This window comes from Gymnoscopelus microlampas, assembly GCF_963454915.1.
Source record: "Gymnoscopelus microlampas genome assembly, chromosome: 4".
Taxonomy (NCBI): Eukaryota; Metazoa; Chordata; class Actinopteri; order Myctophiformes; family Myctophidae; genus Gymnoscopelus; species Gymnoscopelus microlampas.
The window spans coordinates 36,284,606-36,303,958 of record NC_139941.1 but is presented as its reverse complement, the minus strand read 5'-3'; the positions used below and the strand labels follow the sequence as shown (position 1 = coordinate 36,303,958).

At 41.1% G+C, this 19,353-nt stretch overlaps 1 protein-coding gene across 5 annotated transcripts in view; it reads left to right on the top strand.

Annotated features, from left to right (window-relative positions):
• arvcfb (ARVCF delta catenin family member b) overlaps positions 1 to 18,798 on the top strand; it is a gene marked incomplete at its 5' end in the record, with an annotated part of 313,393 nt that extends 294,595 nt beyond the window's left edge. For 4 of the 5 annotated variants that reach the window (XM_084053884.1, XM_084053881.1, XM_084053880.1 and 1 more), the window contains 8 exons: positions 4,344 to 4,471; positions 6,656 to 6,806; positions 7,122 to 7,314; positions 8,449 to 8,560; positions 8,783 to 8,870; positions 11,202 to 11,293; positions 12,758 to 12,870; positions 15,318 to 18,798. In XM_084053884.1, coding sequence (XP_083910010.1) covers positions 4,344 to 4,471; positions 6,656 to 6,806; positions 7,122 to 7,314; positions 8,449 to 8,560; positions 8,783 to 8,870; positions 11,202 to 11,293; positions 12,758 to 12,859 — 866 coding nt within the window. In that variant the 3' untranslated portion in view covers positions 12,860 to 12,870; positions 15,318 to 18,798. The remainder of the gene's footprint in view (positions 1 to 4,343; positions 4,472 to 6,655; positions 6,807 to 7,121; positions 7,315 to 8,448; positions 8,561 to 8,782; positions 8,871 to 11,201; positions 11,294 to 12,757; positions 12,871 to 15,317) is intronic. The other variant, XM_084053882.1, reaches the window with a different exon arrangement.
• Positions 18,799 to 19,353: the final 555 nt, after the last annotated feature.

The following is a 19,353-nucleotide window of genomic DNA, read 5'->3' as shown; positions in this document are numbered from 1 at the left end:
ACACACACACACACACACACACACACACACACACACACACACACACACACACACACACTACACACAAACCTCTTCTCTGTTCCCCTGCTGCTAAATGAGCTCCTTGAGTCAGAGAGTTTGTCACCACTGTTGTTTTGCTTTGAATAATAACTAGCCGCTCCTCCCATCTCACCTCATTTAGTAGAGAGATCTGCAGCTGTTCGTGTATGTGTGTGTGCAAGCGTGCGTGTGTGTGTGTGTGTGTGTGTGTGCGCCCGCTCGCGCGCGTGTGTGTGCGTGCGTATGTGTGTGCGTGCGTGCGTGCGTGTGTGCGTGCGTGCGTGCGTGCGCGCGCGCGTGTGTGTGTGTGTGTGTGTGTGTGTGTGTGTGTGTGTGTGTGTGTGTGGTTTGCAGCACAGGTTTGCAGCACAGCTCAGCAGGGGTCTTCTAAGGGTCTGTATGATGTCTGATAGGCCAAAAGGCAAGAGTAAAGAAACCCAGCCTCAGCCTCAGGGAGTTTGGCTAATGTTAGCTACTCTTTGTAGATGGAGAGATGTTTGTGGCTTTACATTATGTTTGATGGGTGTAGCACAGTATGCATACAGTGTGTGTGTGTGTGTGTGTGTGTGTGTGTGTGTGTGTGTGTGTGTGTGTGTGTGTGTGTGTGTGTGTGTGTGTGTGTGTGTGTGTGTGTGCGTACGTGCATACTATTTTGGTGGGGACCAAAAGTCCCTGCAAGGAATGTAAAGTGGGAAATGCCAACCTCTGTACATGCCTGCATGCATGTACATTATCGGTGTTTCATAAGGCAATCATTGGGTATTCAGCGGGTGGTCTGATAGTATCTGGTGCATGCTGTGTAGCCTAGAACAGAGACACTGAATGGATGGTAAGTCTGCCAGTGCTAGCCTTAAGCCGAGGACCGTGGCAGACATTTTCACTGTCTCAATGGTGAGAAATTCCCCAGCAGCTCAAGGTGTTAAGTTTAAAGGCCCAGTGAATTTCTCAACATGTTTCACCCTCCTCTGATATAAAGTTCATGTCCATTTTGGCGGAATCGTCTGAAACCATCAAATTTCACAACTTGATTGAACTGGAGGCTAGACCAAACCCATAGGAATAACATGTCGAGAAATATTGATTTTTTTATATTATGACATGAAAACAAAACAAAAACACTGTTGTGGTGCTGAGTGGAACTTGGCAGCAGAGGTCTCAACATGTCTGACATCTTGTGCAGAGAGAGAATCTGCCTTGGAAATGAAGTCGACATGGGCCCGGTCGTGAGACGGTTCCGCGGTTTGCTGAGTCTGCACCCAACTGGCCAGGAAAACTGAGGAGCACGCAGAATGCTGCTACGTGTCCTGCTTGCAGACCGCTGGTGTTCTGCGTACGCCTTAGCCTGGAGAACAACAGTCCATGTGTGATTCTTGTATTTAATACAAAACAACCTTCTTCTTTGTGCTGCACTGACTCACAGATTCTGGTACTGTTCGTATATCTCGAGAATTCTCAGTGAGAGCTGAGCACCATGCTGCTCCCAAATTTGGCAACCTCCCTCGTTCACACACACACACACACACACACACACACACAGACACATACACGCACACACACACGCGCACTCACACAGAAATAGGCTTACATGGTTTTTGGAGGGAAACTCCAGAGCGACAAACTCTGGGGGTTTGGAGTGTAAATAAGTATGTTGGAGTGCCTGAATCTGGTAATCACCAGCAAAGTGCAGCCAATCCAAGCTTCCGCTGTCTGCAAATTATGGGGCTGAGGTGCAGATTTAGAGACACGAACGGCAGCTCAACATTTTTAGTGCTTCCGGCAGACTCCTCATCCACAGTTACAGCTTGAGAATACAGTTCTGTTTTCTTCCTACAGTCTACGTCCTGTTTATTCTCACAGTTTAACAAGGAGGTAAACCTTGACCTTGAAATGGCCTTCTTCTGTCCCCTCATTCAACCAATCCTCACAATAATTGAGCTTGCAATTTTGAATAGAACAGGGAATACAGTTATTCAGGCAACAAAGAACACATTTTATGCATGGTCACGCAAGAATTAGTGGGCTGATTTGATGCTACTTTAAAGTTTATTGCCTTTTTTAATGACCAGCTAGCTGATCATTTATAGTGACATTAACATTTTACTGATTTCCTGACTCCTGAAATGTACTAATGCAGTACCTGTTGTCAGCATGGGCATGCCCCTTTTGTGCCCATAAATGGAGCTGACTGATTTGTTTACTGATGCCATGACGACACATTGAGGTTAGACAACATATTCCATATTTGGGCGTAGCTGCTTTGGGAACTCCTTATATGGTTATGGCTGAGTCATGGTGACATGAGCGTGCCGTCAGAGGTCCGTCCTCCCGCCAGCCCGCCGGCCGGTCCTCCCTTAAGCCAATTTTAATATAGGATAGCATAAAATGTACATCTCCAACGTCTCAGTAACATAAAATGTACTTCCATGAACCATAGACCATGCATCCATCAAATGATTGTGTCTCCTTTATGTTCATTGTTCACTGTATCTCTGTCTCATGATACAGGGTTTCTCTAGCTTTGTAAATGCAATCTTCAGATAGCATGGGAAGATCAAGTGGTTCTTTAGTTTGATCTTAGAGGATGAGGAGGATCTGAGATTGTGTGCTGTTTCAGAAAGAAAAAATGAGCTTTTGGTAGCCACATTTCAGCTACACCTCAACAGCACCAGCCCAGCTGAACCCATGACTGTATAACAGTGTCCCCTGTTGTTGAAACATCGTTGTCTCTCCGGATTTCTTTAAAACAATGTATTGACTGAGCTGTTAACAGTACATTGTGTTACAGTTGATGTTCCATTTGCCTGCTGGCTACATGTTGAATGACAATCTGTGAAAGCTTGCTGTGACTTTTACATGTATCCTTGTACATGCTGTTGAATGATTGTCTGTCAGTGATCTTTCTACATTAGCATGAAACTTTGTTTTATTTTATTTTTTAATATAAATATCGTATTTTCAGCGTTAGCCACTTTAACCCTATATACTTGACTGGGGTGCCCCAGAGGTCTATTCTAGGCCTGCTAGTATTTCACTGTACACCAAATCTCTTTGCTGAAAATAGCCGATCTACAAGCTCACAACACGTTGTGTTGCAATACATTGTGAGCTTGTAGATCTGCTATTTTCACCAAATATTTGCCCCCCCAGAATAGGGCCGCTAAGGCTTAAGTCTTAAACAAACATATGAAAATTGTAGTATATGAACAGAGCGTTTATATGGCCAAATAGATTGTGGATCTCAGTGTCACAGTGTGCTTGCAGAAGCACTGAAATACGAATGCAATAGTTTTGTTCAAGCCAAAGAAATCCACAGAGATTTCTCTTGAGAGCGAGGGTGGGCTGAGAGCAGCATTATGCTGTGTAGAACGTGAGCAGCGATTCTCTCCAGAGAGGTGAAAGCACGGCTTTGCAGATGACCTTCAGCGATGTGAGGGGAGCCCGCGTCTTAACATTTCGATTCGTTTTGTGTTTTCCCCTCTGTCTTAATTGAAATGTTTGTCTCCTTGGATTGTTTGTGTCGTTTTACTGCCGTGTAAAGCAGTTTGTATTGAACTCGTCTTGTAACACAGACTCAATAAATGAATTTGTGTTGATTCGTCTTTGTTTCTCTCTCTCTCTCTCTCTCTCTCTCTCTCTCTCTCTCTGTCTGTCTTTCTTCCTCATTCCCTTTCTCCGTTCTATCCTTTGCTGTGGCTATCTGATAACTGATAATCTAATTACGTGTACATCTGAGAGAAGTGTAATGACTGACAGTTGGGGAATATCTTATAGGGCCAGCTACTGTAGATAAACCTCCTGTCCAGATGTTCTGTTTCTAGTGGTATGCTGCATTTGTTTATAAAAAAGATCCCTAGTCATCAATCACCATTCTATCTCTCTGTCTGTTGTCCACTACCTCTGTCTACTTACATGAAAGTGAAATTGAACCCAAATTCTGTTTTTAAACATTCAGCGCTGTGTGGGAGCACATGGTGCAGATGGCAAAAGTCGAACCTTTCCTCAAGTCCCAGACAACACACTCACTCTCCCCATGGGTTGAGATAATCTCCAGTTACTGGCACTAGCTTCACAGGCTCTAATTGGCCTGTCTATCTCTCTCAGTGGGCCTAACAGTGTGTGTTTTGTGTGTGTGTCTGTGTGTGTGTGTGTGTGTGTGTGTGTGTGTGTGTGTGTGTGTGTGTGTGTGTGTGTGTGTGTGTGTGTGTGTGTGTGTGTGTGTGTGTGTGTGTGTGTGTGTGTGTGTGTGTGTGTGTGTGTGTGTGTGTGTGTGTGTGTGTGTGATTGCGTATCTTGTCTCCCTGTAGGCTTTGAGCTGCTGTATCAACCAGAGGTGGTGCGTCTCTACCTGTCACTGCTGACAGAAAGCCAGAACTACAACACCCTGGAGGCCGCTGCCGGAGCCCTGCAGAACCTCAGCGCTGGACAGTGGACAGTGAGTTCAGGGGCCAGTGGGTGGCAGGCAACGTTATTATTAGTTACATTTTTTTTTCATTTTTGACTTCATGTTTTCAATTTTAGTCTGTTTTAATTAGTTTCCAAAGCGGGTTTGCTAGTTTAATTTAGTTGTTATTTTGTGGGGGCGAGATTCGAAAAGTGACGAAAATAGCCGACATACAAGCTCACGTCGCATTGTGAGCTTGTAGATCGCCTATTTTTCTCTGTCTTAAGATAAACATTGGATACTGACAAAGACAAAAACTAAGGACATTTTCTCTATGATTTTAGTTATTTTTTCTATAATTTTTTGTTTTAATTTGTTTTGTAAACAATACAATACAGTTTCAATTGTGTACTACACCTGCAATATTTATATTTGACACTGCAGGTGTCTTGCGTGGATATTTTTCAACCCTTTTAGGTATACCTTGATTAAATAAAGGTTTGGTATAAAATGAACACATTGTTTATTTTGGAAAATTAACCTGAAACTCTATATCCATTTATTCCAATTAGAGCCGGAGAGAATGCATTTGGCTGCAGGCAGCTGTGAATTATTAGTGCGGAACAATATTTGTTAGGTGCACATTTTTGCATCGCACGTAGGGCAGGAATGGTCACGTAAGCTTCTATGTTTTCAGCTGCATTTGAAGCCCTTGAGGACCACTAGCATGCCAGCGCTAGCACAAGCATCACATTATATATTATAAACATATAATTTTGTCACTTTGCACTCCTCAGTGTCAGCAATGCTCTGACATTTCCTTGTTCTTGATTCTTTGTATTTTTTCAGTCACTTATATGAATACAGAAGATACTTTGTCTTGCTCTGTATTGTATTCTTTACACCAAGGCCATATGTATGCAATTAATTCGAAAGGCCAGCAATTAATCTCGCATTCATTGAGTTTTTGAGTGATTATTGGACTCTTTTCCTCTGTGGTGTCTTTTTTCTTGATGGAAGCTAGTCAGAATGCCAGGGCGCATGTAGGTCTGGTCTACTCCTTCACACTATTGCATCATGGAGTTGGACATAGCCACTCATTCCTGCCTTTGAGGATGCCTGGGCTGTTTGCTTGAAATCTTCCTTATTCTTTGCCGCCTTTTGCGTCTTAGCCACTGGGCCTGGTCAACCTTGTTTTCCAAGGCAATCTGCTGCCACCTACTGGTTGAGCTGTTGCATGTCCCATTGCTAATTACATCTCAGGGGGTACCATTACTTGGCGAAGAAGGGCTTTCATGTCAAAGACACGCTTAATGTATTGCATCACCAAAAATTGTGAGGAAGAATTCATTGATGTTTAAACTGAAACAAATTACATCACTTGTCCATTAAGGGCCCTGCTGAATGATATTTTGGATTTGAGGGAAGCCCATAGAGCCGCTGTTACTTGGCACCCATGCTGTCTTATGATAGTGTATACACTGACTGTATTTCTGTGTTTGTGTGTGCCCATCTCAGAGAACATGCGCAATTGCGCATGTATGTTTGGCAGAGTTGGGTGTAACATTGTACAAAGAACTGCATTAATGTAGTAATAATAATGTAATAATGATATTTTCCAGTGTAGCAACCTGTAGTATTACTTTATTAAAGCAACGAGTCAAGGAGCAACAACGAGTCAATGAGCAACAAGATTCATATGTGCGTGTGTCACTCCATTTAATAATGTTAATCTCTTGTGGAGACGCTGCCTCACCACTTTAATATCCCTCAACAGCTTTGCATGTGGAACAATTCCGTACTACACATCACATCTCAACATCTCAACTTCACATCTAATCGGTCCAGCTGAGCTGCTTAGTGGCCAAAAGTACAAGATGAGTGATGAAGCATGGTATTGCCAGTTAGTGCATTGATATAATCACAGACCATGTAAGCTTGTGATCTAGTGGGCTGTCACCAGTGCCACGAGACTGAAAGCCCCTACTGCCCAGACAGAAACGTACACTGTGCTCTTTGGATACCTCATTAAAAGCTTAGTGTGCACGTCAAAAAACACAAGATTAGAAAAGTCTTCTTTTAGTTTCCTGAACTGATTATCTGAGAAAGGAGGATGTCAGAATTAGATCCCAACACAGCAGGGCTGTGAATTGTTGTGTAGGTGACCATCTGAGCCACTGTGTCATCCACAGATGCCTTAAATGACATGTTATGACCTCCCTTTGGCTCTTTCAGTGGTCCAACTACATTCGTGCCACAGTGCGTAAGGAGAAGGGTCTCCCCATCCTGGTGGAGCTGCTACGCTCTGACTCTGACAAGGTGGTCCGGGCCGTGGCCATCGCACTGCGCAACCTCTCAATTGATCGCCGCAACAAAGACCTGATTGGTACGACCAACAGTGAATGCACTGAACACACTGCCTGTCATCTTCTCTAATGCCTAATGTTGCTTTTGTTCTTCTTCTCTAATGCCTAATGTTGCTTTTGTTCTTTTCCTACTATGAATATTCAGTGAAATACATCACATTATGTATGCAATGATACTTTATAATACTCCACACATAAGACACACTTTGCTAATGGTTTAAAACAACAGTAGGAGGCATTATTAATCACATTGACATTTTCATCTTCATCTTATCCACTACTTACGACCAATGTAAGAATAATGGAAGACAAATTGTTTTTCATTCGACATGCAGGGAGTTATGCCATGAGGGACTTGGTGACTAATCTACCCAGCGGTCAGCAGCGGCCAGCCAAGAACCTGGAGGAGGACACGGTGGTAGCTATCCTCAACACCATCCATGAGATTGTCACTGACAGCTCCGAGAACGCTCGCTCCCTCATCCAGGCCCAAGCCATCGAGAAGCTGGTGGCTATCAACAGAACCAGGTAGGAAGGGGCCAGAGATGAAAGGTACTGAGATGTTGTCAGATGGCATAACTCTATCAGAGCTCTATCAGTCAAGTTTTATCTAGTGTGTTGAAGAGCTTAGGGTAAGAGAAGAATTAATGATTAATTACATACAGTAGGCTAATGATTGAGCACTCATTGTGCAGTATGTTTAGTGGACCACTGAATAAAGTGGCTTGTGAAGGTGTCTTTATGTCGATTTTAGCGTGTTAGCTGGCATCAAAACAGAGATTACATAACATATGGAATCATATTGGTCGACCAAATTGCATCACAAATATTATACTGTATCACAGCCATTTAACTTGATTATTTTTTAAATCTTGAATGCAATTAGCCCCTATATATTAAACATGCATGGAACACATTTAATGGCCCAACTTACGCATGCCTTCACAGCCCACCACCTGTTCATTTAGGCTGTTACAACTCACATGGGCAGGCAATCTTAACCACTGCAGCAGGTGCTTACACTACACAGTAAAATACTAATTTAGCTTAATCCTAATTTAAGCTGCTTTACAAGATAGTTTGACGTAAGGTAAACATTACACGGTGCCTTTAAATGCAGCATGTGCTGATCCGTTGTATGTTTTCACAACTTTTGCATATGGTGCCTTGTGACCATGCTATATGACGGGTGTGCCTCATTTTAGTTATAATTTAAGATCAAGAGCACTCTTCAAAAGCTCCATCCTTCGGCATCAAAACTATTGATCATATGAAGAGCAGCTTTCGCTGGCATGAATAAACATACTTCAGTTAAGACCAATCGCTGTGTTTTCCCTTGCCCTTTTCAAGATTGGCTTCCCTTTTGAAGTGAGAGCGCTCCCGCGTGTAATTAACACCAGTGGCTCAGAGGTAGCTAATGAAAGGAAATGTGTGTTTGTCTGGCTGTGAATTAAAAGACAGACCCCAGGGCCACTCAGGGATTCCATGTCGTTAGAATAAAGAGATTGATTGGAGTGGGAACCGGCTAGCTATTACTGCCAGCCAGCCAACTGTCACTTTCAGAGGCTCAGAGTTTAATTGCTCTGGTTATTCTTTCGTTTATTTACGTTCCATACTTCCTTCATGGTGTTTCTTGATGTGTCTCTCTTTCTCCTCTCTCAGCCAATCGGCACGTGAAACAAAGGCTGCATCCCATGTGTTGCAAACAGTGTGGAGCTACAAAGACTTAAGGAACGCCCTAACCAAGGAGGGATGGAACAAGAGCCACTTCCAGGTACTGTACCACCACATAGAAACATTCATACAGCAGTCACACAACTACATTAACATGCATTCCTTCATTTCAGGTATTTCATTTACACTCTTATGTAAAGTAGCATACTAAATTGGAAAGTAGTATACCCTACTGTGACAGGTAACTGATTCAACAGGAAAGGGAATAAGGACACACAGCTAACTGCTCTCTCACTGCTGTCTCACTGCTCTGTCATTTTAGCCCACAGCAACAACCACACCTAAAGCAACTAAGAATGGCAAGCCAGGCTATGATGACACAACTCTGCCCCTGATGGAGAAGAATCAAGGTCAGTCAGCCGCAGCAAGTGAGCTTGGATACTCACAGTCCTCTCTTGATGACACCAGGGCTGTGTGTGTGCGCGCACATTTGTGTGTGTGTGTGTGTGTGTGTGTGTGTGTGTGTGTGTGTGTGTGTGTGTGTGTGTGTGTGTGTGTGTGTGTGTGTGTGTGTGTGTGTGTGTGTGTGTGTGTGTGTGTGTGTGTGTGTGTTTGTTTTATATGCTACAATAGGATCACCAGATGGGTGTGATTTCTGCATAATCCAGCTACTGTAGGTTCCTAGGTTCAAACTCTAAGATTAACATGTGTGTGTCCACACATGTGTGTGTCCATGTGTGTACGTATGCGAAGGTCAGACTAGTTGGCTGAGGAGGTATTGTATGTATGTTCATGTTCTCTTATGACCATTCCGGCAGCAATGTCTCCGCGATATGTTTTGTTCAATACGAATATGTTATGGTGTCCATACCAACAAGCTTCATCAGGTCCTCCAGCAAAGAATGTGACTGTGTGGCTGCTTATGACCTATCTATACCTTTATATCTATGGCTTTACTCATTAAATGTGTTGTGCTTATAAAGTACCTACACAAACCTAAAAGTAAAGTAAAACTCTTGAAAACGCTTTATCCACCCTGAATACAACATTAATAGACAATTAATATTCTAAAAATCCAGTGGATTTTATAGGATGATGTAGGAGGTGATAAGTTACAAGGTTTTCGCTGACAGCAGGGATAAGATTTTAAGTGGAATAACAGAATCACATTGGCCCATCTAACACCAAACGTCATTATCAAAAGAGGAGTCGACAGGCATATCAGCATTTTAATCCTTCCAGTTTTTGCCCTTTTGACTTTTTCTCTATTTTTGCCATGCATACACATGAACCTCGCCTCTCGTTCCTGCCCACTTTTCAACATGCATTATTCAAGCATTGGATGAGAAATCATTGGCCTGAAAAGCAGCACGGTTTTGGCAGTGACTCGGTTTGTGGTGTGTGTGCTGCTGCTTTTGTACAAATAGCATATGAATGCTTTTCAGGCTCCAGGAAATGTGGCAGTGGTGATATGATACCTATGGATGAGCTCGGTCCAGGTAAGAGGAACAGTTTGCATGACCCAATCCTTAGCCAATCAGGATGTAGATCTCTCTCTCTCACATTTCTCTAAGTCAGAGGTTGTCACTTCTGGTCCTGGGGACCTAGATTACTTCAGGATTTCTACCCTTCCAGAGTTATCTGCATTTACCTGCTGTGTCCCAGGTCTAAATGAGTCCCTGATTAGAAGGCTAGATTGGAAAAGCAGTACTCTGAACCCCACCTCTTTTTATATCTTTTTTTTATCAGCTGTTCACCATTACCAATATGTTTTTTTCCTCTTTCAAATCAGCAAAGAATCCTTCTATAATCTTTTCAAATTGCAATGATTTACTTTCAAACAAGACTTTTGATGCTGTCTGCACGACCCCTCTTTTGACAAGATGTTAGTACAAATCTTCGTTAGAGCTTGGAACACCAGAACATGTGGGCGGCTCTCTGGTTTAATAATGAATAATAAATACATGCATATCAAAGAGGAGTGTGAGGTTTTTGCCCTGATTATTTCATTGATTCATCTTCTGTAAAAACATTTATAATGGATTATAATGGAGGACCATGAGAGAAGCAGTTTTGCTCTATTTCTTTTTTTGCTTGTGAAACTCTACTTTTAATGACCCTTGGGTCCTAGAGACTTGGTAAAGTCCCTGTGTATTTTCAAAAAATCTAAAAGAACCGCTGTTTTCTTCATTCATTCAGTGATAACAGCTGTTTGTCTGATACAGCCATTGACATGGCGCAACTGGGTGGATAAAGTGTCTTCCAATCTTTCCAATCTCTTGTTCCTTTTACTAGCCACAGTAAATGTATGTGTGTGTGCACACGCGTGTGTGTGTGTGTGTGTGTGTGTGTGTGTGTGTGTGTGTGTGAGAGAGAGAGAGAGAGAGAGAGAGCACATTTTTGCACAGAAGAGGTCAATTTGCCGGTGCATTTCATGGTTTGTATTAGCCCTCTTGCTGCACTGTAGGTGCCAGATGGATGCTGGGAATTTTGCCATGAGACAACATAGAATAACAATGAAAGACCCAAAGTATGTTTCAGTTTAGTAAAATCTTCTGACACTAAGACCCGGTGCTGTAAATCCCACATGCGTTGCACTTCGTACAGGGTAAAGCGAATGCTTTGTAGAATTATTTTTCCAGTTTTTATTCCAACCCAAGAAGTGGAAGCAGTGGGTTGGCTGCGGTCTATGGTTGGCTGTCATGTGTAATAAGCACCTGGTTGTTCTCTGACCTCATTAGATGGGTACTCCACCATCGACCAGAGAGACAAAGACTGCAAGTACAAGACAGGAGACAGCACAGTGGACCTGACAGAAAGAGAGCCCTTAAAGGTACGTGGTCAGACATCCCATGCACACATGTGCACACCGCACACACACACATACAGTACATGAACTGAGAAATATAGTATTAGAAAATGAAGAAAATAAATATTAGAGATGGTTAAGGTGTTATTGTCTGTTGTCCGGTCTCTCCCAAACACTATTATGCTGTAGCTCCAAACCTTTCTCTCTCTATCTCTCTCTCTCTCTCTCTCTGTCTGTCTGTCTCTCTCTCTCTCTCTCTCTCTCTCTCTCTCTCTCTCTCTGTCTGTCCCTCTCTCTGTCTGTCTGTCTATCTATCTATATTTCTTCTGTCTATACTATCTGTCCTTTCTTGTCTCTCTCCTCAATATAAAACCATTGTCCCATTTATTTACAGTGGGCCTCATTACAAAGCCTTAATTACCTTGAGCCTTTTAAAGAGCCACAATGTTCTCCTGCGCTTTTTAATGTCACCAGTGCCTCTGAGGCATTTGAGGCAGTCTCTGAGCCTCAAAGCGGCCAGATAATTGACTGTAAGCTTTTTGTGGTTGGGAAGTAATTAATCTGAAGCTGATTAAAAGCATTGAAGCCCAGCTCGTAACAGAGACAACCTAGCATAGCTGCTGGAGAAACTGCTGCATTATCAAGTAGCTCTCTCTCTGCCTGTCTGACAGTCTTCAAGGCCAGTCATCTAAATGGTGGCCAGGACTCAAACAGAATGTGTCGCAGGATAATGTCCACAGAGGAAGTCTGACCTTGGTTACATGCAGTACTATTTGTCAAATTATTTTATGGTGAGTGAGTGGAGGTTGATGTATACTATGTTATATTAATGAATATCAGAAGACATCTAAATTATGACTAGAGAATATTTGAAAGTTAGTGTATTTCTCATAAATGATTTTGTTTTATATCTAAATGCATCACCCGACTCTATTCAGACCCTACTCATCAAATGATATACATTATTTTGCAACTTGCAAGTGATTTTCAGACATTACACTATAGTTTGAGATTACGTTTCTTTATTTAAGCTACCATAATTGGAGCTATACAGATGTTTTTTAAAGAGGAAATGCTGTAACATTTCCCTCCTTCCTATGGTTTGTACACGTCACTAGACAAGAATAATAAAAGCATAGAGTTTGACCTCAAAAATGTTCATTCAAAATGTACAGTCCTGCCAGTCTGTTTTTAGTTTGTCTCCTAAATCTACTGTCTCTACACCCCCAGAGCTGTTGCACTTTCTTTGAATGCAACTTGGCTGCAGAAAACTTCTTTCCCCTCCTTTTTGATTTGCATGTATCGGTTTGCTGGTTAACAGTCACTATTCTGATGGTTTGTTTTTTTCCCCCTCAAGCTTCTTAAAGGCAAGGAACTAACACTGGCCTCTCCGATCCCGTTTGTGTGTTAATGGAATTTATTGACCTTTTTTTCTTTTTGTTTTGCTCTTTGTTTGTGTGTTTGTTTTAACTCCTCCCTTGGCCACAGAATGACACAAATAGGAAACACTATATCAGGAGCAACAGGCCTGCGGTCAATCTGGTGGATGCTTGTGAAGTCAAGACCCAGCCTGTTGACTCCTGGGTCTAAATGCATGCATGGTAGGTCTGAGATAATAAAACACTTGCTACAACCTCCACCGTCACCACCATTACATCTGGTCCTGGTCGTAGCATCTCCTCTGTTCATCCTCTGTTTGTCTTTTTCCCTGTTTCACCCTTGCACTGCTGTCACCCGCTCATGCCTGCAATCAGATAATGGAACTATACTAAAACAATATGTGAGGTTTATGGTTTAGAATTTACAACATAGAATATGGGAGATACAACACTGAATATGGAAGATACTGTCGAGTGGTGTAGTCACGCACAAAGTATTGCACATTGTGTGTGTCCACTCACTCCAAATAACTAGCGATTAGAAAGCAATGCAATTTGCCTGAAATACAGAATTATGACTTTTAGAACATTTCAAATGTTCTCCAAATGGACCTTTTACCACCATTTTTATAGTCAGTCAACCAACAGGAAACCCCTATCTAGGATACATGTGCTGTACATACGTATGCTTTGTTTAATCACTGATTCTCCTTGTTGGTGAAATGGTGGTAAATTATGAAGGATATTCTATTACTCTTTAATGAAAAGCGATGAGAAATGAAAAGTGATGCAAACGTACTTGAAAGCATTGATACACAAACACTCACATGGAACCCACACACACACACACACACACACACACACACACACACACACACACACACACACACACACACACACACACACACACACACACACACACACACATACACTTACATACACTCCTTATCAATATTCATCACACTTAGTTTTTCCCAGGGGTAGAGAGATCAAGCTCCTTTAGATAAATAATGGATGCCTATTTGAAGATGAAGATGCACTCTCACACACAAATACACACACATCCAAGCATGTGGACACGTCGACAGAAGCAATCAATTTGTATGATAAAAACGTAAGGGAGGATACATTTACCTCGACTCAGTTTACCTGCTGTTCTTATTCAATCAACCTGTCTAAGCTGATATTAATACTTCATATCAATTCAATGTAAACCATGCCTCATTTTTCAATGTCGATTTGAGCTTTTATTAACCTGTCATATAAAGTTATAGTATACATTAAGAAGTAGAGGCTACATAGAAATAGGGTCTGTTCAAGAAAGGAGAACTGGTTGCCAGACTGTCTGTCTGTCTGTCTGTCTGACTGACTGACTGACTGACAGACAGACAGACAGACAGACAGTCAGACAGACAGACAGACAGACAGTCTGGCAACCAGTTCTCCGGGGACATTGCCCTGATCAATGTCCCCGGTTTGATTCCCGAACGGCCAGACCGTTTGCTAAATTTAATTCCCCTACTCCCTCTTCACATTTCCTGTCTATCTAGTCTCCACTATCGCTTATATAGGCTTTTTAAAAAAAAACTATTTATTTTAAAATAGTGATCAATTACATTAAATGTATTCACTGTCCTTTTTATTCACACTGACTGGTGCAAAGCTAGTAGCTACTATAATGAAGCTTCATAATTAAAATACATGTAATGATATTTTTCTTATTCCTTGTCACCCCACCTGGCTGCATAGGCATTAGTACTACATTCTGCTGGGCCTCCTGTCACTCACCCTAGTAGTTCATAGTTTCTTTCTCCTTTCATCTCAGTCATCATCCTTAATGATAATCAGTCCAGTCCTTTCATTCTCTCCCATGATATGGTCATCTTAGACATTCATCCAGGGTTGATTCTGAACCGTTGTGTTGCCTGCTCATATCGTAGAACTCATCTTGTATGCTCTTGAATAGTTTTGTGTGATTAATTGTGATCTGTAATATACTACCATATGGTGGTAATGTTAAGAATTAATGAGATAATAAAAGTTAATCGACTGCTTAGAATGAAAAGTACGCTTATCAGGTGAGTAGCTTTGAAAATGAAAACGGTGGGCTTCATTTAACACGGCCACGATAACATTTTCACTGCTGCTATTCAAACCTTATCATATCATACGGATATCATGTCAAGCATAATAAGCTTCGGTCTTTTGCTGCCCTTTGCTCTCTACTTGCCTTGTGAAGGGATGTGTTTGAAGCATGTGTTCGACTGCCAAGTGCAGCCGTAGCGTTCCGTTTGGCTGGTCATGTCGTCCTCTGATCTACAGCATAAAAGCACAGTTGAAGAACTTGATTCCAAAATGAAGTATCCACCATATTGAAAATTCTCCCTGAGAAGTGGATGTGTAGACATTCTGGAACCAACTCCTTCAATTATGTTTGTTAGTAAGTCAGTCAGTCAGTATATACTGTAAATGTACTATATTCTTCTACACTTCTCCTCTATGTTAATTAATTTATCCATTTGTAACGCTGAGAGTGTACAAATGTAACCAAATTGACCCGTCCCTTACCGGGTCCATTTAAAGTTACATTTAGAGTTAAATTAACAGAGGATATTACTGTGTAGTATTGTTGTCTTTAACACCTGCTCTGTACTGTCCCTGTGCTCCAGGCTTAATTTAACGACAGCACCACATCCCAAACTAGAGGAGGATCTCACATCACCACTGCCATTACATACAGCACGAAGCTCATCTCGTGGGTTGACTTGTCTGTGGACTTTGTAAAGGAAAGAGAAAATAAGAAAAATAAATGAATAAATAAACACAGCGAAAGAATAACCACAGTGACATTCAAGCGGCTGGCATTCTCATTGCTTTTCGGTGAAAATTTGAAATGATCAAAAAAACATGAAAGTGACTAGTTCTACTACTTCTCATATCTACATTCCGACTGGACGTGGCGTGACTTTAGGAGCGTGGACTCTCTCGTTGAGCTGCTGGTGACTTGGAAAGTGACAGAGGAGGAGGTCGGTGATTGGTGACATGAAGGATGTGCAGAGATTGGACAACAGAAGGTGAAGACATGGAGCAGGAAGAGAAATTGAGTTGGAAAGAAGCAGGTGATGGGAGACATGTAAAATGATGACATTTCTTTCTGCCAAACTTTTTTTTTCTTTTTCTTTTTTTTAAAGTTTTTTGCTGTTTGTTTCTGCTGTCTTGGAGGCATAAACATTATGTCTACAGTAGTTGTGACCTTTTCCCTCTTTATTCTGCTTTTTTAATGTTACTTATGTTTTTTTGGTTTTTTTACTTAGTGAAGAAAGGATTGGTGTATTCTGAGGGTTAAAGAATGTTGGTCATTTTGATCAGAGATTGGTGATTGAGATAAAGAGAGAGAGAGAGAGAGAGAGAGAGGGAGACAGAGACAGAGACAGAGACGGAGAGATAGATAGAAAGAGAGAGAGAGAGGGAGAGGGAGAGGGAGAGAGAGACAGAAAGAGAGAGTGGGGAGAGAAAGTGCACAGTAGATAGAGTTGTAGCATACAAGTAGAAACATGCAATTACACCAGACTGTTCTGACAGACTAAAAACATCCTTTGGTTCACTGTGGTTCTCTCAAGAAAATGTGTGCACTGAGATCCTTTGAAATCACACACAAAAAAGGTGACGCCTGTTTCACAATCCAAGGATATGCTAGTCTCACACCCACAAGGTGATATTCTTGAGTAAGGGATGTGGCATGGTATGTGTGTACTGTACATCTGAAAAACAAAAAGAAAATAGTTGCTGTTCATGCTGCATCTCAAAACAAGAAACCAAGACTAGTAATATGAATAAAAACCGACAGAAGGCTGTGCTACTACAAAAGACATACGAGTTTCCCAGTTGGTTACTCTTTGTCAATGACATGTATTAAAAGAGGAATATAAGACATTTTGTTTATAAATGATTAGTGTTACTGGAGAGAGATGCAGAGGATTATTCTCCTGTTGTTGAAAGGATAGATTTAAAGCGTTTTATATTTTTGTTGGTTTTTATATAAATGTATATTAGGGTCATAAAGAGAAAAGGAGAAAAAAAGAAGAAAAAAAAACAAAGTTACAAAACTTCTTAGTTGTATATTCATAACACATCGTTTGGAAAGCACATCCATTTGATAAAGGGTCGTCATGTTTGTAAACAAAAAATAACCGCGTAACTTAATTGTGTATCGAATCTTGTCAATTCATGCCAACAATCACCTATTTATATTTTGTACTCTTGAAAATAATGACTGAACAAAACAAAAAAAAGAAGACATTTATCTTCAGCCTTCTTTCTAAAGGCAATGAGTACATGTTGAACACCCTGAACTCCTGTATATTTAAACCAAATCAACCAGAAATGAAAGAGGAAACCGGGACACTTCATCTGGGGTCCAGAGTTCAAGGTCAGAAGATTAGACAGAGGTGGTTGGAGGGTAGCAGCAGGGATAGACAGGAGATGGCATTGTTTAGGACTCCCTTCATTTACACCCGCTGCTGTTTGCTGGTGAAGCCACGAATCCTGCTTTGATTTCACTAACGCATCATTACAAGAATGCTCTGCAGCAATGCATGAAGACAAACACTACAGCTGTTTAATATTATGTTCTTTCCAAGTGCCAGGTTTTTGTTTTCAATTTGTGCTTTCATTGCATATTAACTAACTCATTCATGTGCAGGAAGAGAATCGAGGAGGATGGGTACAGGTTCAAAGGCAAAAAAAAAAGAAGAAAAAAAATGTTGCATCACATTGTACAGAGTATACCAGATGGAGTTTGATCATATATATATATTTTTTCTATGTTCTAGGAGGGTGCAGTTGCTATGTAGAAATGCAGAGACATTATGACATTTTTGTGTGATATACTAGGGTTGCTTTAATAAGAACGCTATAACTGCACATTCAGTTCAATGTTCGGTGGTGGTGTGCATTGTCTCTCTGTGTCTCCAAAGCGGACACTCTGCTCCCATTCCCGTTCCCTGTCCTGTCCTTACTGTGGACTGGAAAGTGAGGGAGTGGACTCTCCAAAATGGTCTCACTCATGCGTCAGCTAGGCCAATGGCATGTGCCTGCGTTGAAGTCTGATTTTCTTTGTGATGTGACTTTATAAAGCTTGCATATTTTACACAGTGTTTACAAAGACGTATGTTGTGGTAAAAATGAATAAAGTAAAAAACGTTATCTATGTAGAAACTTTTCATTTCAGAGATAAAAGACAATAATTACATGCAGCATCCTTTATGTCTGTCCTCAGAAGTGTGTGTGCATGTGTGTGTGGGTGGGTGGGTGGGTGTGTGTGTGTGTGTGTCTGCGTGCGTGTGTGTGTGTGTGTGTGTGTGTGTGTGTGTGTGTGTGTGTGCGTGTGTGCGCGCATGCTTTTGTTACTGGACAATAATGAACCCTCGCCACCAAGAACCATGTCCATTGGACTGTCTATTCCTGACTGCACTGTGCAGTAAACCAAAGGATCTGGAAGTTGTATTTCATGCATATGAAGGAAGTCCTTGGTTGTTGTTTTTTTTTGTGTGTGTGGGTGTACAGCACATTGTACATTTCCAAAATACAGAAGCAAACTTTGATGTATAATAAATGCAAGAAACAGACAAGACGAAAGGCAAGACCTACCTGTGTAGATATTACTGATTCAAAACCGTCAAAAATAAAGTAACTGTACTACTCAGTAGCAGATGTGTTTGTAACTATCATGTGCCTTAACCTTTTCCATTGGTAGATGAAGATGTGTTTTATATAAATTTATTCCTCCCCTTAACCTTGCCATGTCTCCATCCCCCTCTCTGTTTGCCCCACTCCTCATTTTGTCACTCACTCACATTCACTCACTGTCCTCTGTGTAGTTTTAGACTATTGGTGGGTTTTTGCCTTGTATGACATTGTATTATAAACTTTTAAAAAGATAGAGACGTTAAAAATGGTTATAATTTACTAGAGGAGTAATCTTGTTATTGCTTTAGTAGCAAACAGAAGCGATGCCACAGTGACAGAATGTATTATGTTAATTTTACTAATACCCAGAGGCAAGTAATACGCTTGTTAAACATAACAGAAAAAAATAATAAAAATACTGGTTTGTAGAGTATACATTTGGTGTGTTTTCAATAAACCATGCCTGGAAAGAACTTTGTGTTTTGTTCATTGTATAACTTTCATAAACATCATTTAAAGAATACAAATCATTTTCTCAAAGATGGAATGTTATCATATAATATAATATATAATCTAGTATAAAAGTAATACAATTAAATACAATATACAATAGAATGATGTAACGTAATGTAATGCATTGGTTCTCAAAATGGGGTCCGGGGACCACCAGGGGTCCTTGGGGAGGTTCCAGGGGGTCCCCAGTAAAATTGGTTAATAAAGCATCACACACATTTTAACCACTTTATCCATGTATATGTTGGCTATTCAAAAGTAGAAGATATACAAGCTAAAATATCGAAAATGTTTGGAAAATGTTGAATAATTTTGAATGTTTTATGCAATACACATTTTATACAATATACAATACAATGATGTAACGTATGTAATGATGTAATGTAATGATTCCACACGACGGAAAAGCCTCTCAACCCACTTTCCGTATCCGCTTTAGACCCAGACCGGATCCGTAACGGTCTGGAAAGCGACATGGTGCTGAATCCCTTATTTTTAACTCTA